The following is a 25,474-nucleotide window of genomic DNA, read 5'->3' on the forward strand; positions in this document are numbered from 1 at the left end:
TGACTTTTATTAATAAAATAGATTAAATAGCCTACTGGAGAGACGCACAGACGCAGGTAGGCTAATTCACACAGGCAACTGTCACCTCTCTCTTTCTCGAAAAATTAATTCAAGTAGCTAAATGTTATAATTCATTAATTCAAATAAATGTGATCTTACAGCACTATTTCATCTCTTTCTGATCTGAAGCGGGCAGAATGAGGAGCTAACGAGCTGTAGCTTCACGTCAGGTGGTTCTTGTCTTCATGTCGTGCATTGAAATCATTCAATGTACAGCAAGCCGTGCATTATCCCTTATGTAGGCGATCTTTAGCAGCAGTTTTTTACAGCAATATTTAAATGACACCCTGGTCATTCTTGGTGTACTCAAAATGGTCCCACGCTATCGACAGGCATTTCTCTGGTGGAAATAAAGCTTCACTGTTTGGTTCCACTGTCATAGTTCATCTAATGCATGTAGTAGCCTCCGTGCTTCTGATAAGCACGTCATTTTAAGCTGGTGCACCGCTAGTGTAACTTTTTTCGTTTTGCGCAAGCTGCAACAGCTCTGTTCCGTGTAACAGAAACACTCGGTTTAGCGGAACCTTTACGATTAATTAACCGTGATGTTTTAAAGCGCGGTTAATCGCGAAACCGGTTAATCGCTGCATCCATAAATGGAACCATATCAGTGACAGATCTGGAGCAATTCCATGAAGCATAATTAAAAATGATGATGAAATACAAAACTACTGATTTATTAAAACTACTGATACTAAACTACTGAGAGCCAAAAATGCTAGATATATTGCAAAGTCTGATATGATTGGTGGAAACATTTTTTTAAGAATAATGGGTAACAGTTTTTTACTTATAATTCCACTAAACATGATAATTTAATATGTTTAAATAATGTGGGCTGATGGCTTCAAAAAAAAGCATAAACCACCAAATAACTTCAGAGCTCACAGTAGGTCTGTTTTTAAAAGGTGATAAATTATTGTTAAAAATCAATACCCCTACGGAGAAAATGAATATGACTGTCTGTGTGATCTCATAGCAATGTATCCTTGGATCGCCTCCTCCAGAATGAATACATGCAGTGCTGCTGCTAATGTTGCTGCCAGCTACTGTATTTGGAACAGCCTTCGTGATGAGCGCATGCCTATGTTGCCTCAAAATTCTATTGAGCTTGCTATGTTTTGGAACAGAGCTATTGTTTATTGTAAAAGGATAGTTCTGAGTCCTTCGTGCTTTCAGTCTCACCGTGACAGCGTGGGCTCAGTAAGGGATCCGGCCCTCAATCGGTACTGATCCAGTTCAGATCTCAGTTTCTCGATCTCCTCCGAGAGATGAGACTACAACCGCAAAGCACATTAAAGTTTCATTTTACTCAGAATGGATAGCAAAGCATTGCATCAAAATTTGTTCCACCCAGCTAGTTTTCAGAAAATAAAAACTAATAACCTTTTCCTGTATGGAGTCTTCTAACTGCTTCCTGTAGTTATCAGAGTCTTGTATTAACACATTCTGAAAGATAAGCAAAGGAAACAGTGTGAGTGATCAACATTATTGGAAGACATCTGTCACGATGGTTGGATCTTCTCTCACTTTATCCTCAAGAGCGGCCATTCTCTCTTTCAGGTGAAGCTGTAAACGTTCATTCGACTCGGTCAAGAGTCTGTCCACAGTGTCCGACAGACGCTTGTTGTGTTCCTCATTCATCTTCTCTCTCTGTCGAGCCTGAGGAAACAAAGTACAAATTAAAATTAAAGTACAAATTCACTCAAATTAAATGTTTTATAAAATACTAGCATACTAAATACAGCACACTAAAATATGACCTCACTGTACTGAATGTTTAACCCACAGAGACCCAAATATTGATACTCATGCCATATTTATTTTTTTTCACCCTTAAACATGTCTCTAGAAAGCCTTTAAATACAGGCAATATTTGCATTGGGGTATAATTTGGAGAAACATAAAAAATTGCAATGCTGGGCATTACGGGAAACATTTAAGCACTATTTACTGATACAGAAAGGATATAGTCATGAAACGTTATGAAATTTCACTTTTTGATGATTTTAAATACGGTAATAAATATTCATATTAATGCATATTTTAAATATAATTTAGTCATTTTTAATATTACTTATATATAGTGCTATAACACACATACGTGTGTGTGTGTGTGTGTGTGTAAATATATATTTGCTAAATCAATGAGATAATAGTGATACAATCTTTGCACCATTGGATAGGCTCAGACTATGTTGTGTGAGAAACATTATCTCGAATTTATGTACATTTAAAATTTCATACCATGTAAGCCTTTTCCCATTACCAGACTCATAGAAATCAAATAAAATAAATATAAAATGTCAAATATGATAAATGTGATAAATTTCAGAGTAAGCTACTGTTATGTGTAGTTTTGACCCATATTTAGTTACTGTTAGGTATTATTTAATTGCTTTATACAAACGTTGCAATTGACCCTTTGCAAAGAGCTTGATTGACAGGCGATCTGACCAATCATAACACCGCATCCGCCATTTTGTCCGACAAACAAATTAGACAGGAGAATAGATTAACTTCAGTGGACTTAAACTTGAAAAATTGTGTGTACTGATGTTCCACAGTTGAAACAAAACACGTTCTGATATTCATTCATGTTTATTTCATGCTTTAAATAAATATGAAAAGATGATCGGTTCACGTGCCAAATGAACTGAGGTGCTACAGTGATCCGTCACGACACATTAAAGAGCCACAAAATGCTATTTATTGTTTGAATTTCTTTACCAAATTTGAAAGCTGAGACCTTGTTTCATACCAGAAGTAACCTGCTCTGTCTTGTCTGTCAGCATGTTGTCAGTTTCCTCTTTGCTCTGCAATGTATTTTTCACGGCGCAAATGTGTAATGTGAGAGCAGCATGGCTTGTCGGACATAGCAACAGTAACTAAGTAGGGCGGGTTTTTGAGAAGGGTCAATTCTGCTATACTGGGTCTCTGAGGGTTTTAAATTTGTGAGAGTTGATCAGTTATCATCTCAGAAGTAAAAACTTATATCTTGTGTTTTTGAAAGTCCAATAAAATAATCCGTTAGGAGGAGATAATCATAGTTGACTTGGCTTTCAGTTTATTCATCATACTGGAAATGGAAGGTAAAGTTATCCAGGTTTCCACACAGCGTGCTGTTTTATACTATACTGTTTGGTAAATGTAGTTGCTAATTTGTATATTCCACAATCTGATAATTTACATTCTGCATAAAATAAACACGCTGTGAAAATAGTATGGAAGTATGGATTCTTATATAAAGAGATGTTGACCCTGAGCAGTTCCTGGTTCTTCTCCTCCAGCTGTCCCTCTAAATGTCTCATACGCTCCTCGATACTGCCGTGTCTCTCCTCCGCCTGAACAACAAACACATATTGTATTTTGTCAGACAAGAAAATGTAAAGCCACAAATTAGCTCAAACCAGCAGAGAAAAGACCCCTGAACCATGACTATGTTGGCTGGAAAATAATCTAGATTTATGAGATTTTGAGTTTGGTTTATAAAGTGCCATCACACCAAACACCACAGACATGGTTGAGCAGACAGGTAAAGAGAAGGAGCATGTATTTCCTTAAGCTTCTGTTCTCTCCTGTGTGAACAGAAAGAACCAAGTACGTCAGCAACTCATTAAAGCGAAGAAAATCCCAGCTGAGCATCACATGCAGCTGAAATACACCAGCAGTGAACAGACCCACAGCCAGACAGAGTGAAGTGAATGAGAGCGAGAGAGAGAGAGCAGCTTTCAGCCCCACCTTCCTCACACTGCAGTTCACGTCCTGGAGTTTAGCTTCCATATCAGACTACCAAACCACACAATACAGAGAAATATCACACAACGTTAATAATGAATGGCGTATCTGTCCATGTTTCCACAGTAGAGTTTGTTAACAGCTCATTTTAAAGAATGAACGAGAGCAATTTCTGTCTTTTACTTTTTCTTAAACCCTTTCAGGGGCAGAGGTCACTGTGAGAAATCACCTGCCAACTAACTTCTCACTACTCATTTGGGCTTAAAGTAGAAATTGTTCCATTTTATGAACATTTTGGGTGTTTTTTTTAAGCAAGGGGAAATATAGCACTCAGGAATTATAATTCTATAAATTATACTATATTAAATATATTAATTATATAACCAATAATTTTTATAAAGTTTATTATAACAAATAACCATTTATAAATGTTTTTTTCAACAAGAAAATTATATAACAAATATAACATTTTTAAATAAAGAATTAAATATAATAATATTTTTTTAATAAAGATAATTATAACAAACAATTTTATAAAGAAATAATTTTTTTTAAATTTTCTGCCAAGATAGTTAGGATTTTAAAAAATAATGCTATTTTAACAGTCTTTTTGTTTTTATATATCTAATATTATAATTTTATAATGGAAGAAAAATAAAAAATGTAATGCAAATTCTTTTCAAGTTAATTAAATTACTAATATAATAAATTTATAATGAAAGATATATTATTATTTTTTATATCAAGGTTACATACAGTAAATACTATGGGAAGGAATCACAGGAAATAATAATTTTCACAAAATAATGTAATTATTCTGTGCTTGGTGAAAATTTGTCATGTACAATTTGTTAACACATACCAGACAAAAAATACAGTATACTGATGTATTTGACCATATGACCTTTCAAATCATTCTGATCAGTACACTACATAAGTTTGAAAGAGATTGCAATCTACTACGACTAAAGATTTTGAAGTTTTTATGCTGATCAATGCACATAAAAATGTACACTAAGTGCAATGTAATGCTTTGCCCCAACTAAACCAAGAATGCTTAGAGCACCTTAATGTGCAGTGGTCAATAGGAGAAACCACCTCAAAAATGGCCCTTGACCCCTAGCCTGAATAGTTGAGCCCAACATGGATTGCAGTTTGATGTCTCTCTCTCTGAAGTACTACAGTTTGGATGATTAATTTGTGTGAATCGTTTGTTCTGATGGTTCACTTCAGTAAATCAGTTAATTTGAGTTATCACTCATGTGTTCCCAGATATTCCTTCACTTTACTTCTTGTTAATGTCAAAGGAAATGAACATTTAGTTAAGGATTTCAACAACACTGGTTTGCATTAAACACAGCTAATGTATGCGTGTGTGTGGCATCCAGTACAGTACCTTAGTGAGAGCTGCTATCCTCTGTGCTAGCTCAGCCTCGACTTCAGGCAGAGTCTCAGCTTTCCTCATGGTCTGCTGGAGCTTCTGTTCCGCCAACTCCAGCCGCTCCTGTAACTGCCTGTTCTTCTCCTCCATCTGTGGGAGGAAAAACACACACACACACACACACACACACAGTGTCTGATCAGAGAGTTTATCCTCATATGGCAGACACCATAGGACAGTCCAGCTTCCACGGCAACAAGTAGATCATCATGGCTGTTTTCAGTGTGCCCAAACAAACAAAATTACATAACTGCCTATTTTTGCCTGTTCTTGGAACAATTAAACTCTCATTAGAGGGTGATAAATGCACGCTGAAGCTTGGCAGTACCTGTGTCAATTCATTTACTTTATACAATTTCTACAAATATGTTTCTTTAACTGAAAAGCAAAAATAAAATCTACATATTATTAATTTATTACTAAATAAGTACAAAAATAATTAAAACGGGAAAATAAATAGATAAATAAATAATTATTTCATAGAATATTCTCGCTGCTCTTTTACATATCAGTGTTGTTTTGGTACTGTTTATATAAAAAGTGAAACTTTGGAAAATGAATATTTATTGCACTCAGACAGGTATGTTCTATACAGTTGTTTTGATAGAGGGAAACAATGCATTTCTAGTTTCATAATATTTGTTCCTCAGCTTTTACTCTCAGAAAAGTAAAGGAAAAAAAAGTATCAGCTAAGTATTCCTCATTTGTAAGTCACTTTTGATAAAGCATCTGCTAAATGAATAAATGTCAATGTAAATGTAGTTTACAGCCATGCAAACTTCAGGAAAATGTTTTCCCATTTTTGAGCTGTCACTATTGGCATATAATGCAAGAAAGATCACTAACATCAACATATTTTACTAATAGACTAATTTACTAATCTCTGTCTAAAAATAAAATAATGTTGCTGGTACTTTTCCAAAGTAATTTTTACCCCGCTGTAATTTGGCTCCAAATCTCAGGTGAAAATTGTCATTTTAACCCCTCTCTACAAAACATTGGATTACTCGGTATATATTCATCCATAACATTTGATAAAGAAAATGAATAAATACTGACATTTAATTTTCCAGATGAAGTATTAATTAAAATGGTTAACCGATGGTTGACAAAAATGTCTTAATTTTGTCATGCACTTTTATTATGTCTCTGTAATAACTAATTTACTAATCTCTGTCTAAAAATAAAATAATGTTGCTGGTACTTTTCCAAAGTAATTTTTACCCCGCTGTAATTTGGCTCCAAATCTCAGGTGAAAATTGTCATTTTAACCCCTCTCTACAAAACATTGGATTACTCGGTATATATTCATCCATAAAATTTGATAAAGAAAATTAATAAATACTGACATTTAATTTTCCAGATGAAGTATTAATTAAAATGGTTAACCGATGGTTGACAAAAATGTCTTAATTTTGCCATGCACTTTTATTATGTCTCTGTAATGTGTTTAGAACATGTTTTTTCCCCCCAAATCTCTAAGCACTTTCTCAGAAATCCTGGTGGATCATTTGGCAGGATATGAAATGGTGTCATGCTGACTGTGATATCAGCAGAAAAGAATCTTCAATTACGAACGGAATGACTGTTGTCAGTTGTCATGTTCAAAACATCTGTGCACAACGCAGTCACATAATTGCAGTACATCAAAGTAATTTGAAATAATGCTAAACAGAAAATAAAATTGGAAGACAAGTAGTCAGAACCTGACCTGTCTGAGGAAAGCCTCCTTATTGGCCAGTTCGTTTTCCAGCTTGTCTGTGATGTCATGTAGTGATGTGGACTCTCTCTGGGCACTGAGATAGCGCTTCTCAAGAGTCACTATCCGTTCCTCCATGTCTTCTTTCTGACACATAGCCTGAACACACACACACAAACTGTTGGTTAGTGGCTCTCAGACACACACCTAAGATAGAACCCGCAGGTGTAATAGTCAACTGTCAATCAAAAATCCTGCCCTATAATTACACACAGGCTTGAGGACAAATATGAACACAAGCAAACACACATTCGGACACAGAGGCACACACACACACACACACTCACTGCTCCGGGCTGCCACAACCTCTCTCCATCAATAGCTGTATCTCAAATCCAACAGACATTTCCCAGAATCTGTCCAGCTGTCGCTAATTATCAATGTGACAAGGCTATGTCCGAAACCGAAGGCAGCTGTTTCGCTACCTGGTCAGTCAGTGTTGCAACAGACCGAATTTTGTAAGAAGGCACCTTTTAATAAAACTGCATTTGACATGAAAGGATGTTAACCATTGTCTGATGAGGTTTTAGACACAGCCTACTTTACAGTATGTGTGTTTCGAGACAGAGGCTTGACATACACCCATACTGCACCTCTTTAATATCTCTCTGGTACTTGTTGTTCATATCTTCGCTCTTGATGAGGTCTTTTCTAGCCGTCTCCAGCTCCTGCTCCACCTCGGACACACGGGAGGACAGCGAGGACATGCGCTCCTTCATCTGCGCCAGCTCATAGTTCTGCTTCTCCAGCAGCTCCTGCAGCTCCACCACCTGACTGGCCTCGTCCCCCGACTCCATCGACCCGTTAGACAACCGCTGCAGCCCAAACACATGTAATACACTTCCTTTTAGAGTGAAAAAATGCTGCGAGATGGATTAAACAGATTAAATAAGGACGTTTAAACAGAATCTACTGCTCATTAATTCAGTAAAACTGCATATTATTATAAGGGTTATTATTGTTAAATAAAACTAAGCCCATAAAATTATTTTGAATTACATTAAATAAACATTAAAAGTGATGTATCATGAAAATCTGACTTTTTCCATGTTTAAGTGTTATAACAAGGGTTATTATTGTTAAATAAAACTAAGCCCATAAAATTATTTTGAATTACATTAAATAAACATTAAAAGTGATGCATCATGAAAATCTGACTTTTTCCATGTTTAAGTGTTATAATCGGGTCCCCGGTGCATCTACCAACCCAGAAAACATGAAAAAGAACAAAACAGTAAATTTTTTGCTAAGCCTTTCTCTGCAAGCTTGTTAAAAATGAGCTGCTCAGAAAGGGGATCTTATTATAATATTACCGCCCCTTAATCTGCAAGTTTCCACCCACGGCACCCCCATTGTGTGTTCGCAAGCGACAACCACGTACCAGTTCTAAAGTTCAAGCAAAGCATGCTAACTGTTCTGCACTGCTGAGCACAGAACACAGAAATAACCAACTGTTTTGGCAACTCGTGTGTGTTTTTAACATAAACTTGTGTGTATTTGACAGTTTAAGCGCAATATTACACACACACACACACTTATTGTTCATTTAATTTCAGAACACATGGATTCATCCACTGGTGTCGTATCAGCACGATCTCATTAGAAAACATAACGGTTTTACCAGGTGTTAATTTTGTATGAATTTAAACAATCCAATTCATGTGGAAATATACGATTTTTAGAACAGTAAGTACGAAGTTCCACCCTTAACCCCACAACTAAACCTAACCATCAGTGGGCCATGAACAGATGAAATAATAATAATAATTCATTTGTGTTCATGTGAAGAAAGGCCCAACACTGTAAAAAATTACTCTTAAAAAGGTTGGGATTTTACAAGAAAATACTTTTTCAGCATTTCTACTGCACATTTTTGTTTAATTCAATATGTTTGAATTGCAATTTCTTTGTAATTGTTTGCAAAATTTACTAGCAATTTCTGAATGAAAATAGTTTGAAAGTAAATTCTATGCCACATTTTTTGCAGTGTATACATCTGGGATGACATGAGAGAGTAAATGACGAGAGAATTTTCATTTTTGGGTGAAATATCCCTAACAGCATTAAAAAAAAAACTTACATTTTGACATGTTAACATCAACAGCCCAAGTTTGTACATAATCAAAATTTTAAGAAATAATAATAATAATTTAAAAGAACATACTTTCTTGCATTCAATTCCAAAATAATATCTCATTCAAAGAAGTATTTGATGCCACTACAATATACTGTTGATGTTCATGGTTATGCCATGGTAGTTTTATAAATACCACAGTACTCAAATGATTACCAATGGTTCAAATAAAAGCACTGAACTTTTTATACTTTTTTACTACACTAAGCACTACTATATCTTACACTATAATGTAATTTATGAAATGCTGTATATCTGGACCACCACAAACCTGCCACAGCCCAATAAATGTAAAACTGCTGCGCATACAAATATAGCAGCAGAAGTTGCTGACCATGGCCACTGGCATATGCTCCCTAATAAAATAAAATAGTGTTCTTCAAGGATAACATAAACTTGTGTGTATTTGACAGTTTAAGCGCAATAAGACAGGAAGGAGAATTTAGTTTAGTACTCATGCCGTGTGACAGCTGCTTTCTGTGTGTGTGCTTTGGATGTGTGCGCTCAGAAAACCGTATATCAGTTTAAACTAATATGGTTTAAAGCGCATGATTTCAGCACAATAGACATCGTAATCAAAACCAAACAGATGTTTTTATTTTAGCAGAGTATCTGAGGAACCAGCTGTAAAGGCACAGCCCTATTCTGGAAAAGGGGGGAGGGGAGCAGCAGCTCATTTGCATTTAAAGAGGCATGCATGAAAACAGCGTGTTTCTGCTTCCACTCAAAACGGAAGTTCAAAATGCTATAATAAATTATCTGTTGGCTATTTTGAGCTGAAACGTCACAGACACATTCTTGGGACACTTATATTACATATTATAAATGGGGCATAATAGGTCTCCTTTAACTGAAATAAAAAACTCAAAACTCATTTTATTTTAGCTAGTTTCCAAGGCTCTACTTCTCATTTTTGTTTAGTTTAAGATGAAGCACTAAAATAAAGTACACACTAAAAAAGTACTATTTGTACTGTACAAGTATAAAACCAAGTGAATATGTCCAGTAATCATATAATTAATTGCCAATTAAATGGAAAAAACATTAATTGATACAATAATTTATACTAAACAAATGTAAATATGGCACAAATACCTATAGTTTGTATATTATGCAAGTTGCAGGGTTGAAAGGGTTAGTTCACCCAAAAATGAAAATTCTGTCATTAATTACTCACCCTCGTGTTGTTCCAAACCCGTTTGGAACCAAGGCTCCAAACGGTGAGTAAGGTGAGGGTGAGTAATTAATGACAGCATTTTCATTTTTGGGTGAACTAACCCTTTAATGTTTTCAGCTACTTCATCGATTCATTCACTGAAACGGTCATCTAGCACAGTGCTCTTTATTTGGACTGTTGAATTCCCAGCATGCACATTTGTGTCTGTTCAGTCTAACTGCTTTCTCAGTGTGAAACAGAGGCTCAGCAGATCTTTCCTCTGCCATGCCTAAAATAAAGATTTTTCTCACATGTTCACACTAAATCTTGACACATCTTATGCTGCACTAAAATTAGACTTTACATCCTGTTTAATTTATGGTGCAGACACCCAGACAGAAGGGTGATAAAATAATTTGCAGAGCACACAGAATTTACTCCGTCAAAGCTGTGAAGCCACGGGAGATCGACACGACTTCACCAGAAGAGGATTCTGTGATCGTAAAACAAACGAGAAAGACAAGACAAAGAATAGCCACGATTTATTCTGGAGCAGCTGTAGGGTCTGATAATGACTCACTCTCACTTTTTTCACTCCCTCTCACTGTCTCTCTCTTTCTTTTTCTGTCTTTTTTGTCTATTTGACAGGGTCAGATATGTTTGTTACGTACAGGCAAAGCCAGTGACCTCTGGTTGGTCGGTTGGACCCATGCATCAGTGCCAGAGGCCCTGGATATCATCAGTACTGCTACTGAATCTATCGAGCATCATGGGAGATTAATTTGGCCAATTGAGATATACTGTCAAAGTGCCAACTTTAATCTTTTACAAGGCCACATGTTCCTGCCATCACTGTCACCATTCCAGCACAATCTAATGCCGCACACAGCACCCACCGGTGACAGCGAGAGGAGGATGACTCTCTTCTCATCCTGTTATCTTTTCATCAGGAGTGTGAGGCAAGATTCTGCTGCGACTGGTTTAATGGCACATTAAATGTGATTTAGAATCACAGTCTGACAGGATGAGACATGTGTGTAGACTGTATAGAGGTTTACTGATTTTATTTTACACATCTGTGTTCAAAAACTATTTTCAGTAGTTTCTTTCTTTCCCTGTTAGACTAAAAGCTGATTGTGCATCAAAATAAATAACTTCTAGTCACCAGTTCTGTACAGTGCCATTTATAAGTTTAGGGTTGTCAAGATTTTGTTTTCTAAGAAATGATTAAGTTTATTCAACAAGCAAGCATTGACCAAAATTTAATAAATTACATTTTTAAATATATTAAAATACAGCTACTTTAAATTGTATTGTAACAAAAATCTCACCGACCCAAACTTCTGAATGTTAGCGTACTTTTAGCATTCATAAAACAAAATCTGACTGTTGAGAGATCATTAACAACTCTGAGGCAGTTTAGAGCCTGGTTCCCTCACCTTGCCATGAACTTTCTGAGCATCGGTTCCCTCCAACAAGTCCTCGGCCCCTTCTCCTGACGCCACCTTCCTCTGAATGTGTGCATTCTGCTCTCTTAAGGCCACAATCTGCAAAAGCGCAATATAGAGAGATTTAATGTCAAATAAAACCCAGCAATACTGAAATCAGTTGTTGTTTGATAGGACACTTTATGCCAAATAATATACCAAACAGTAAAGACATAATAGAAACATATATCATCCTGACTTACATGTTACTGGTCCAATAAAACCTAAAAAAAGTGATATTCATAAGCAACATCAAATATTACTGGTACTACTTTATTGCCTTGTGCAAATAAAGACTAAGCAGGTCTTATACTTTATTTGTATCACCTGGAAGCAACGAACGTTTCCAATGTCATCCAAACTTTTTTTTATATATATTCAAATTGGATATCCATACTGTTTTGATGGGCAGACCAAATCATATTTTTCCTAGACTCTGTGTGTATTATCTTCTAGAGTCATTTTTGTATGATGTTCATACATAATTCTCTTGAAACTGCAAGCATACAGAAAAACGGCATCATAAATCAAATTTAGACAGCTTAGAAGGGTTTGCTTCATACATGTAGCACATCAGCAGCAAGCACGGTCACTTTTCCATCAGTTTTTAATTGCAAATGTACAGTATCAAGGGCACGCTGTACTGTAGCTCTCGTTCTGACAGGAATTATTGAGGAGCAGCAGGAATGTTGGAAACAGCGGCTCTAACTGATCATTTAACAACCGACCTCAACAATTTGTTACAGCTGCCAGCACCAACTATACTGGATTTTCACAAAGAAGTCTTAAAGGCACAGCAGCAGCATAAAACAGCCTGTTTGATTATTAGAGAGAGAGAAGGTGTACAATGATAATGACATACTAAATTATGCCTTTTTTGAACAAATTACATTTTATTATGGGTATAACGCATTTAAGGGCATGACATCAAGTGTCTATAGGGATTTCACATGACACTTCACATTGCTGTCACAAGACAAGTATTAAATGTCAGAGACAGAGTTAACATTCTGAAGTGATCTCACAGGATTTCATAAGTCAATTATAGGCAAGTTGTGGTAAATGTATGCACTTTTAACATTTTGCAAAGCACAACTTAATCGCACTGTGAAGATCACATGAAAAGTGACAAGCGACAGCTTCACAATGTGTCAATTACATCAAGTGTAAATTTGATCCATCCATGAGTCTGTAGGACAATTGGCCAGAGTCAATAGTTAAAAAGAGGGTAACACTTTAGTGTAGGGAGCAATTCTCACTATTAACTAGTTGCTTATTAGCATGCCTATTAATAACATATTGGCTGTTACTGGCTGCTACTAGTGCTTATAAAGCACATATTCTGTATGACCATATTCTACATCCCTAATCCTACCCAATACCTAAACTTAACAAATATCTCACTGACTGTTAATAAGCAGCAAATGAGGAGTTTATTGAGGCAGAAGCTGTAGTTAATGGTCTGTTAATAGTGAGAATTGGACCTTAAAATAAAGCGTGACCAACAAAAGTTTAAAATATACATATTTTTCTTACACACACACACACACACACACACACACTTATTGTTCATTTAATTTCAGAACACATGGATTCATCCACTGGTGTCGTATCAGCACGATCTCATTAGAAAACATAACGGTTTTACCAGGTGTTAATTTTGTATGAATTTAAACAATCCAATTCATGTGGAAATATACGATTTTTAGAACAGTAAGTACGAAGTTCCACCCTTAACCCCACAACTAAACCTAACCATCAGTGGGCCATGAACAGATGAAATAATAATAATAATTCATTTGTGTTCATGTGAAGAAAGGCCCAACACTGTAAAAAATTACTCTTAAAAAGGTTGGGATTTTACAAGAAAATACTTTTTCAGCATTTCTACTGCACATTTTTGTTTAATTCAATATGTTTGAATTGCAATTTCTTTGTAATTGTTTGCAAAATTTACTAGCAATTTCTGAATGAAAATAGTTTGAAAGTAAATTCTATGCCACATTTTTTGCAGTGTATACATCTGGGATGACATGAGAGAGTAAATGACGAGAGAATTTTCATTTTTGGGTGAAATATCCCTAACAGCATTAAAAAAAAAACTTACATTTTGACATGTTAACATCAACAGCCCAAGTTTGTACATAATCAAAATTTTAAGAAATAATAATAATAATTTAAAAGAACATACTTTCTTGCATTCAATTCCAAAATAATATCTCATTCAAAGAAGTATTTGATGCCACTACAATATACTGTTGATGTTCATGGTTATGCCATGGTAGTTTTATAAATACCACAGTACTCAAATGATTACCAATGGTTCAAATAAAAGCACTGAACTTTTTATACTTTTTTACTACACTAAGCACTACTATATCTTACACTATAATGTAATTTATGAAATGCTGTATATCTGGACCACCACAAACCTGCCACAGCCCAATAAATGTAAAACTGCTGCGCATACAAATATAGCAGCAGAAGTTGCTGACCATGGCCACTGGCATATGCTCCCTAATAAAATAAAATAGTGTTCTTCAAGGAGCATCTCTACAGCAGGTTATCTGACTGATGAGCCCTGTCACACACACATACACACACGCACACACACATAAACGTTGTGTTCTCTCTAGGCTAAAGGTCATTGGGAGATTATTCCACACCCATGTCGAGACGCTCTGTCCACTGTGAGCTCAGAGGAAGCAGGATAGATGGATGGATATAAGGAAGACATCCGCTTCCCTTTGTTTGGTTTATCGCCGCTCGCCACGCATTCCTTTAATGAGGTGGCAATTAAGGGGCTTCGCGCTTTTGAAGGCTCAGAAAGGGAATCGTCTGCCATTTTTCGAGTCCTGGAGATCAAACAATATCGCACCTTCTGACTCCACAAAGAACCGGAATATTGAGTCAACTTGCAAATGAAGGTAAATGAGAAGTGGAGGCCCAATGAAAGTGAGCATGTCTGCTTTGATGTCGTTCATTTGGCCTCATCAAAGCCAAGTGCGTACGAGCCCGGCTGTGCCTGAAACGCTGGTTTGTTTCAAACAGGAGACAACTACTTCACAGAAACCTGATTCATCTTTGCTACTCACCTGAATGAGTCGTGTAAAACAACATTTTGCTCCCTCTAACTGAGATATTAACGTACACTTGAAATAGAAATGGTTCAGGATGTCCTTACTACCTTTCTGGGCCTTGAACGTGTCAGTTGCATTGCTGTCTATGCAGGGTCAGAGAGCTGTCAGATTTCATCAAAAATATCTTAATTTGTGTTTCGAAGATGAACGAAGGTCTTACGGGTTTGAAACGACAGAATTTTCATTTTTGGGTGAACTATCCCTTTAATGGATTGCCTGTTTCTTTTCACTGTTTAGAGGTAGTTTCAGATGTGCAGCCTTTCATTTCTACATTTCAGACCCCGCTTACACAGACAGAACAGAAACCTTAAGCACGCGCTTAGATTTAATAATCAATATGTTTTCTGTTGGTTTTGCATCTTTTACTGTTTATATACAGTATGACTTATTTAAGATGTTATTTCAGATATACCCCACCCACCTCTCTATTTATCTATCTTAGGACTGAGTCAAGTCTTGTTTTAAACAACTGCTTTAACTTCTTCTCACCTCTCCATCTGTCTGGCTCTTTGATCTGAGGCAAACCTCTCTCTTGACCCGAAAAGTTCAGATGAGTGTTCATTCAGAAACAGAGACATTACTCACAGTGCAGTCAAAAATAGTACACACAATCTCAAAATTACATATCTCTTAAAGGAAAAAAAAAAGAAGTTATTAGGCTCTTGTTGAGAAGTTTGAAGCTCTTTCAGCTAGAACTGCACCATCTGGACTGCCAGTACTAGAATAAACACTAAAATACACAATGTACTATTTGCTCTGTTGCATTTCACACTAATCAGATCAAGCAAAAACAACACACCATAGCAACAAATAAACATATAGCATGTTTATTAAGTATATTTAGCTCCTTTTGGGTGCAGATTGCTGTATAATTACGTAAATCAGAGCATTTGTGCCTCACCTCCTGATTGGCTGCGGTCAGCTCCTCCTCCAAGGCAGAGACCCTCTCTAGTGACACCCGCAATCTCTCTCGTACCTGAACGAAACACAAAATTCCATCACTCACTGTTTATGATAGCTGTGCTCTACTCTGAACTGATCTGAATTTAGAATTGCATTTAAATGATGGTTGCAAACAATGCAGAATTGCAGAATTTAAGGAAGTAGAATTCAAATGGAATACAATTCTTAGAAACGGCAAGTGTAGTTTTAATAGTATATTTAATTGTTTATCATGAATGACCTACAAGCATGATATCGTACGTACAACGTGGTATTTGCTAAAACATTATATGATCAATTAATGAAATGGTAACAGTATAAATTTGTATTTAATTTATAAAAATGGTCTTATATTTAATAATTAAATTTAGTTTCAAGGACCACAGTGGGGGAAAAAAATTTAAATATTAATTTTCATAAAGTTATTTGTAACACTTTAGTTTAGGGACCAATTCTCACTATTAACTTGATGCTTATTAGCCTGTCTATTATTAACATATTTGCTGTATATTAGTACTCATAAAGCACATTCTGCATGACCATATTATACATCCCTAATCCTACCCAATACCTAAATTTAACAACTACATTACTAACTATTAATAAGCAGCAAATTAGGAGTTTATTGAGGCAAAAGTCAGTTTGTTAATACAAGATATTTTGGTAACACTTTACTTGAAGGGGTGTGCATAAGACTGTCATGACACCTTCATAATCATGACATGACACATGTCATGAATATGAAGGAGGTTGTATGCATGTTTATGACAACTGTCATTAAGTGTCATTCGCTCAGTTATGTCATTTTTAATGCAAATATGACATTATTTGACCTAACCCTAACCTACCCCGTCTATTATTAACATATTTGCTGTATATTAGTACTCATAAAGCACATTCTGCATGACCATATTATACATCCCTAATCCTACCCAATACCTAAATTTAACAACTACATTACTAACTATTAATAAGCAGCAAATTAGGAGTTTATTGAGGCAAAAGTCAGTTTGTTAATAGCGAGAACTGGACCTTAAAATAAAGAGTGACCAAGATATTTTGGTAACACTTTACTTGAAGGGGTGTGCATAAGACGGTCATGACACCTTCATAATCATGACATGACACATGTCATGAATATGAAGGAGGTTGTATGCATGTTTATGACAACTGTCATTAAGTGTCATTCGCTCAGTTATGTCATTTTTAATGCAAATATGACATTATTTGACCTAACCCTAACCTACCCCTACCCTTACCCCCAACCATAGCCCATAACAAAGACATCTCAAACAATGTCATCTTTGCATTAAAAATTACATAACTGAGCGAATGACACTTAATGACAGTTGTCATAAACATGCATAAAAAACCTTCATATTCATGACATGTGTCATGCCATGATTATGTAGGTGTCATGTCATGATTATGAAGGTGTCATGTCAGTCTTATGCACACCCCTTCAAGTAAAGTGTAACCGATATTTTTTTTTAAATTTAGTGGTACTGTATGACAAATTTTAAGTATTTTTTTTCTTTGTCTTACAACTGATTATAAGTCTTTTAATCGCGCTCTCTGGTGACCTGTTTGATCACTGGAATCATTTCAGTGGGTTCGGTCCTTCATCACTGGACAGTCTGTGGTCACTAAAACTGTGGTCCCATAAATCATAAGCAATTTCCTGCCATCTGTTACCTAACGCCTTTTAAATGACAGTGTCTGCAGAAGGCCACAGAATGGATTACAGCTGGATGAACCACCACACAAGGGCTTAATCCATAAATAAAACGCCACTGGATGAAGGAAAGGAGAGGTGGGACTGTGGGTCGCGGTGTTTAATAAATGTGCTTCCACCTCACTGTTCCAAAAACCAGGAGAGGAAGCGGTTATATAATATTATTTTGGGTACTAAGATTGATCAGTCGGCCTATATGCATTATATGGGTTAAACATCAGCAGGTCTGTGGTACATTTGATGTGTCACATATGAATTTATACTAGCAGATTTCTATCTTTGCAATGCACTGTGAATTCAACAATAAAAAAACAAAACAAAAGGAATCTCATCAGTTGTTGATCTCAGGGTTTACCTTCTCATCCAGTGCTTTGTGGTGCTCAAAGAGGGATTTAAGGGCTTTGAGGACCTCCACCTCACTGGAGACCCCAGAAGGAGACTGAGCTTGTCGTTTCACCACAGTCATACGTAGGGAACGTTCATGCCTCGAAACCAAACACTCCAAATGCTCCAATAGCAGCTGTGGAACATATAAAGAGTTCATTTCATTATGTTTATCATCCCAATCATCCGTTACTATTATGAACATTAGAATTAAACCAAGCGTAAAACTGAAACTAAATCGAAAACCAATATTAATACTAGTTTAAAGCTGAAATGCAGCCTTATGTCTCACTTGGGACCAAGAGGATTAAGCAAGTAGTAAAAGCTGAAATTAACAAATGAAGATGGAAATTAAATCTAAAAACCCTCAATCTAAAGCATCCAAACAAATCCATCCAAAATTCTAAATTTAGTAATTAATCTAATACTGAACCTAAATCTAAAGCCAAAATTAAAATTTCAACTAAATATAAAACCAATTCTAAAATCTCAGCATATGCTTTCGGAAGTATAAATACAAGTATTCCGCGCACGCGTCCGGATTGCTCATGCGGAAAGTATTACACAGGCTTCATGCTACAACATGAGGTCAGTTTTTTCGTTTTGTCACTAAACCCTCAAGGATATTCTTCACATGAAAATTAATGGCATGTGCTTAACACACCATTTTGTCTTTTCTCATTTTACAAGGGAACCCTTTCAGATGGATAACAACATTACACACAAGAAAACCCATTACATTACTTGAAACAATAAAGCAGACACAACAAACTGAAACCCCCTGGACCCGGCACAAAGGAGATTATGTTAATGTGGTTACTCTCTGCTCTGGTACATGGCATAAAAAATCAATTCGGACCCAAAGTACCAAGGATACCATGGAGAGAGAGAGCGAACGTCTGGCTTTAGATGAGTGGAGTGGACATATATGACTATGGATGGCGAGACAAAAGAAAAAGTGTTTATGTTGGTTTGAGAACCTGCTCAGAATTATGCTGAATTGCGTAATATGCATAAGGTGCAGAATTGCAAAAGCCGGATGCAGGATATTCCCACTCAATATCTTAGACTTCCAACCATGAAAGTACTCTGATGCTTGATGCTCAGAAGACAAGGCATAATGAAACAAAACATTATGGAATGTTTTGTTACTGTTTACGGTTCATTACTGTTCACTTCGCAGGTGTTCGATGGCCAACTGAGAAGCCTCTTAGCATACTGCAACCTAATTGTGGGCACAAGGAATGCTATTCAATGCTAGCATTTGTTTTGCAAGAGTATCAACAGATAGAATTATTAAACATCTGTCTCATTAAATGTATTCTAAACAAGTTTCATTATCATATAATTAGGAACTTTGACTCACTGATGCATTTTATTTGTTTAAAAGGGACTGTACTGTACATCCCCCAGCCACCAATATCATGTGACTAAATATAAAACTAATAATAATAATAAGTAAAAACTACACTGCCATTCAAAAGTTTGGGATCAGTAATTTTTTTTTAAAGAAATTAATATTTTTATTCAGCAAGGGTGTGTTAAATTGATAAAAAGTGATAGTAAAACTTCAATTTTGAATATACTGTTCTTTTTAACTTTTTATTCATCAAAGAATCCTAAAAAAAAGTATCAAAAAGCAGCAAAACTGTTTCCAAAATAGATAATAAATCAGCATTTTGATAATAAATCAGAATGATTTCTGAAGGATCATGCGACACTGAAGACTGGAGTAATGGCTGATGAAAATGTATTGATTTATTTATTGAAGAATATATTTTAAAGTATAATAAAATAGAAAACTGTTGTTTTAAATTGTAATATAATATAATATTTTATAATATTAAATTTTTTTCTCTATTTTTGATCAAATAAATGCAGCCTTGATTAGCAAATCTATATGATCAATAGCGATTAATACAATCAGTTGAATGGTTTAAAAAGTAATTTATTTATTTTTATTTCAGTAATTTATCAAAATTTTGAAAAAGGTTTGCTGCATGGTTAAAATACGCTACGCGTATATAAAAAATTGTGTTTTTTGGAGAAAAAAAAACATAAGTCGCGTATAAGTCGCATTTTATTATTTCATTCAGAAATAGGCCTGATGCCGATGCAAAATTTTTACAAACATGATAATAAACACTGTAAACATAGCTAGGCTATTTTAGTTCTCCTCACTCCACAACAAATCCTTTCAATTAACAGTATTTAGAAAAGAACAAGAATTAAAAATATAAGAATCTATAGCTATATAAACGACAAGCCAAAACAAATTCATTTAGGCTAAAACGAAACGGAAACCAACGTTTGGTCTCTCATTCCACACAAAATCAAATGTTTCCATATTCGCGATGTATTTGAATGGCAAATTATTATTTATTATGTAGCCTATACTTCACTGGCGTTCCAATATCCGCGTAAAACAAAATGTTTTGCATAACATCACGGCGGTACGGTGATAACACATAACGGCACAGATTTTACTACATATTTAAACTGAGCAGTGTGTTTTTTCCATATGTTTGACTGTATTTTATTATGATAATGAACAGGCTGCATTGTCAAGGTAGCAATGCTTAACTGTGCGTGCATGCGGTGCCGGCGCAATCACTTGGTTTTTTTCCTTCTAACAGTTTTTTCCTCATGTTCTGTTGTTTGCTGCTTTTTGCACATGTAAAATTAATCCCCGGGAAACAAATGTTAGTATTTTTAATGGGTCACAGACACTTATCCTTTCTAATTTAATTCAATTCTAATTTAAAATAATCTTATTGGTTTACGATTAATAATTGGTTAATCGGTTTTCTAAGTAGGGAGTTGAACTTCAAGTGGAGTCTCCAAGTAGGTAGCTGGAAATTCAGACTTCTCCAGCTGAATGTTAGGCAGCATTAGGGTTGCAGCAGCACATGTACCTGCCTGAGGGCTGTACTGGCTGTACTGTAGCAGTGCTGCTCTAGAGACCTATAGAGAAGCTGACCTTTCTATTTCTGCTCAGTTCCTTGCTCCCTCATTCATAACCCTCGGTCTATGCCAGCCTCTGTCTTTCCCAGCGCCAGCTCAGCACTAAAACATCCCTACAGCCGGATGATGCAGGTTAGGTTTCTCTCTCTCCCTCTGATTGTGTCTGTTTTGGTGGATCAGATTCACACTGGTGCCATCAGTAGACACAGCCATTAGCTAATACACAAATCTCAGAATTGATCTTAAATCGATATATGTACAGTAACATTATGTGTCATTTTACTTGAAAGGCCGTCCTGCGTAAAGTCCATCTTAATTTTTATCGTACTTCTTAAGTACTTTTTCCACTTTAAAACAAAAGTTTTACTAGTAAAGAAATAAAAACTACTGTTAAAATGTTTAAAATGTTGTACACTTACATAAGATAAAGTAGTGCTGGGCGGTATACCGGTTCATACCGAATACCGGTGTTTATTTTTGTCATATGAATTTTTAAAATAACGCAATACCAGTGTATGTCGCTTAAACAACGTTCGGAACGCGACACTGTTTGAAAGGGGTTTCTCTTTTGAAAGGCTTTTCACTGTTGCACTGTGGTGAGGGAACTAAGCATATGCTGTATGTGTTACTAAGCGTGAAAGTTCCGAAACTGAAGCTGTAGAACTAATAGAACGTGATGACACAGAAGAACTCATCCACAATATCCACATTGACCACCACAAATATCCACCGCCCCCTGCCCTCAGCTCCCGCGTCTCTCACACACACAAGCATGACTTTAGCACTAGATTTAGCAACTTTCAGACCCTTTTAGCAGCGTTTTCCCATAGAATATTCATACTGACAAACCTAGCGACTTTTTTGGATAAACCTTAACTATGGTTCAGTTGGAAGATTTCGCCAGTGCTGTCCCGCGAACGCGATGTCTGACTTTCCCGGAGAAGTGTCACCTCTCTCGGCGTCTGTTCTGTGCAGTGAGCGGCAGAGAAGCAGCGAAATCAGTTGGCCGCACCGCAGCCGACTCGTCAATAAATGAGTACAAAACAGAGTTTCCTAGCACCTGTCGCTTACTGATTGTTTGGAATTATAAATATGAGCGTAGTTCGTTTGTTAATATCACATGCACTTATTTGTTTGTTGTTTTTTTTAGTTACTCAGACGCAGGCAGTGCGCTGCATGAGACAAAAAAGTAATATAGCCAAAACAACCGCATAGCTGCTCTTTAGTGTAGATGCATGTTGGTTTTATCAGATGCTGCCATGATTATAAATGAGAGTGACTCCTGGTTAACATGTATTAAAAGGGGTTGTGTTTAGTCACTATTTAGTGTGGTATTTTTGGACAATATTCACTCATCATGACAGTAAAATAGGGCATTCTAACTCAATATACTGCAGAATTTCCTCTCTCAATCAGTAGAAAATATGGTTAACACCCGGTCATGCATGAAAAAAAAAATACCGTCATGTACCGTGAAACCGGTATCATTTTGAAAAATACCGTGATATACATTTTTGGTCAGCACTAAGATAAAGACACTAATAATAAGTGCCATAAAAAGCTTTATTCTATATAAGTGTAGTCCTGATTTTGCGGAGTTAGATGTGTTCCTAAGTCAACATATTTTGTTGACCCTGGAACAACATTTTAATCCAAACATTTAGCCTTGACCATATCCCTACACCTAAACCTAACCACCAGAGGAAATGATAGATGAATGACGCTGATGTACAAGCACCAAACACTGATTATAAGCCTAAATTTTACAAAAACTTTAAACTGGTTCTTCAAATCTGATTGGTTAATCACAATGTTGTTCCAGGGTCAACAAAGATGTCGATCCAGGAACATGTTGCACTTGGTAAAATCAGGTTCTGCATCCCTCATAGTGGTCCTCAGGTTGATATAACGTGACCTCGTTTTTACTAATGCATAGAAATAATCAGCAATAAGACACATCTTAACTTCATTGCAAGAACAGATATTGGTCCAAATGGCACTTAAAATGAAAATCAATGGCCAAAAATCTCTGCAGTGTTCACAATGTTGATCTATAATGGCAGGGAGTACAGTGAAAATTAGACATACTGATTTAATTGGCAACAAAAATGTTTTCCTTATAAGTACTTTATAAGTCCAAGGCCTATGGTAAATGGCCAATGGTCCAAATTAACATAACATTTACAGTAAATATTATGTAACATAAGATTTAGTGCATCTCAAATCAAAGTATGTTGAAAATAGTATGCAAAAAGTGCATCTTGTGGATTTTTGAAGTGTTACATCTGTGCAAGCTTCTTAGGTTATATCACCTCAACTCCTTGTTATTTTGTCTGATTTATATTATCACCTATTACTCAATCGCTGTCGTTCTAAAAACTATGTACTTTCTACATTATCAGGGCCTAATATATTTTTAGGGAATGTTGCTGTTACGCAAACTGGGACGCGGTCTCAAAATGATTAAGATATGACCTTTTCCATAATAACTGATGCATTGCAGAGTTGACGACAGTCTCTGTAGAGCAGCTTTGGGTTAAATACTTCACTCACGGTCACATTAGCTGCTCCCTGTGTAAGATTAGAAACTGCTTGAAATGCTGCTCCCAGAGTCTGTTGCTAATCTCACTCGACCTCTCCTCTTTTTCATTCCAACTACGCCCCTTATCCTCCTCGATCTATGCTTCCCTCTGGTTTTTAATACCCTCCAATATCCTCAATTCCATAATTGACTCTTCAAACGTTTGGCTGCGGCTAAGTAACGTAAGTAATTAATTGAATTGCAGCGTGGAGGCTGGTGAGCTGGGCTGCATTAGCACAGTGACTCAGGCAAGCACTGACTGGTGCAGAAAAAGAATAGAGGTGAAAATTAAGCTGAAGAAGTGAGAATGACTACTTTCTTGTGAAATGGAAGTGATAGCCAAAGTGCTGGGTCTTGTCAGACGTTTTGGCAGCTTCTATGCATTCAATGCAAATGCTTGGTGACAATTTTATTGAAAAACGCCAGCCTGTTATCTTGACTTACAGGGAATTATGATCTCACCGCTACAAGGATGAAGTTATCGCTCAACTGTCATCTCAATGCAATAAAGTCCCCATGAAAGGTAGTGCAGGGCATATCGAAGTGAGAATGTTGTGACTCTAAAGTAAGCATCTCAACAGAATCTGGTTTCAGTTCATTAAAAACAGTTTGGAGCAACTACAAACATACTGACTCCAACAAAATATCATGAGTCATTGGGTGGGCATCTGTTAAATTTTTGTAAGCAAGTTCAACTTATTTGACAGTTAAGGAGCACAATCTGTTCTTTGAAGTGCCTGGAAGACAGTGTGCAAACTCACTCTGGTGTTGTTCCTTTCGGCCTTCAGCTCTGAAATCTCCTCCTCCTTCTCCAGCAGCTGTTCCCTGCAGGCGTTCAACTCTTTCGTCAGGGCGGCAAACTCCTGCAAGACACCAATGCAATACATCCTCATTAAACACACCTGAAACATCTAATTATGGTCTTCAAGGTTTACTGGAAACTTCTAGGCAAGTGTGAGATTGGAGAAGGTTTGAGCTAAACTCTGCATGACATTAGCCATGTTTCCATCACCCTGTTCTTATGCAACAGAAAAGAGTGATGGAAATGACAAATTTCGAATAAAAATCCCTTAATTTTTTACGATCGCTTGAGGTGGTTTTTGACTTATGCGAAGAAGGGTTAATGGTAATAATGGCAGATGGAAACGCATTTGCCGAGTAAATCCCTCCATGCACATCAAAACGTTATGTGACTTTGCACTATAGGACAGCAAAACCTGACTAACCAGCGGACCGATCTTGTTCCACAGCATCTGAAATGTTGTTATGGTCATTTTGAAATGCCCGAGCAAAGTCTGTCATCAAAGTATTTCTGTATAATTGCCTCCCAGAACTGTTACATGACTGCGTTCCCAAATAGCAGGCATCCACCTCCGAAAGCAATGACCTCATTTATTTTGTTTCGTCTGCTTGCTCTGAGCCGCAAGTAATTTATTATATATGAAAATTATTATATTAAATGGCTTCTCCTACTTTTCTTAGTGATACATAGTGCCAGTTTATCAGGAAGTGACGATTTTGTTCTCTTTGACTCTTTGGATTGAAACGGTGCTTAAACCCGGCTATTGACCCTCTTGGAGCAGGAGCAGACTCCCCTGCCCTGCCAACAAGAGTTGAGGAGTCATATAAAACAATATACCGGCATTATTTTAAAGGGGTCCTATTATGCTTTTTCACTTTTTCAACTTTAGTTAGTCTGTAATGTTGCTGTTTGAGCATAAAAAAGATCTGCAAAGTTACAAAGCTCAAAGTCCACTTCAAAAAGAGATATTTTATTGAACAGAAATCACTTTTCAAAAACTACAACGAATGACTCGTTTGGACTACAACGCATATTTTCTGGGATTTGTGATATCACAAATACCGACGAATGGGACGAGACCTGGTTGAGCTGCACTAGAGAAGGCAACGAGTGTTATCACTATGTCGGAGACACGCTAGCTTTCTCAAGGC

At 36.4% G+C, this 25,474-nt stretch overlaps 1 protein-coding gene across 1 annotated transcript in view; it reads right to left on the reverse strand.

The window, feature by feature from the left end:
* The window catches only part of ppfia2 (PTPRF interacting protein alpha 2), a 184,976-nt gene that overhangs the window by 12,457 nt on the left and 147,045 nt on the right, over positions 1-25,474 (reverse strand). Inside the window, exons 3-13 of the mRNA XM_016279608.1 lie at positions 24,283-24,384; positions 17,948-18,112; positions 15,817-15,891; positions 11,728-11,835; positions 7,592-7,813; positions 6,951-7,097; positions 5,195-5,329; positions 3,321-3,404; positions 1,591-1,722; positions 1,447-1,509; positions 1,246-1,337 (exon numbers count right to left, since the gene is read on the reverse strand). Of these exons, the coding sequence (XP_016135094.1) occupies positions 1,246-1,337; positions 1,447-1,509; positions 1,591-1,722; positions 3,321-3,404; positions 5,195-5,329; positions 6,951-7,097; positions 7,592-7,813; positions 11,728-11,835; positions 15,817-15,891; positions 17,948-18,112; positions 24,283-24,384 (1,325 nt within the window). The remainder of the gene's footprint in view (positions 1-1,245; positions 1,338-1,446; positions 1,510-1,590; positions 1,723-3,320; positions 3,405-5,194; positions 5,330-6,950; positions 7,098-7,591; positions 7,814-11,727; positions 11,836-15,816; positions 15,892-17,947; positions 18,113-24,282; positions 24,385-25,474) is intronic.

This window comes from Sinocyclocheilus grahami, unplaced genomic scaffold (assembly GCF_001515645.1).
Source record: "Sinocyclocheilus grahami isolate Dianchi unplaced genomic scaffold, SAMN03320097.WGS_v1.1 scaffold8.1, whole genome shotgun sequence".
NCBI lineage: Eukaryota > Metazoa > Chordata > Actinopteri > Cypriniformes > Cyprinidae > Sinocyclocheilus > Sinocyclocheilus grahami.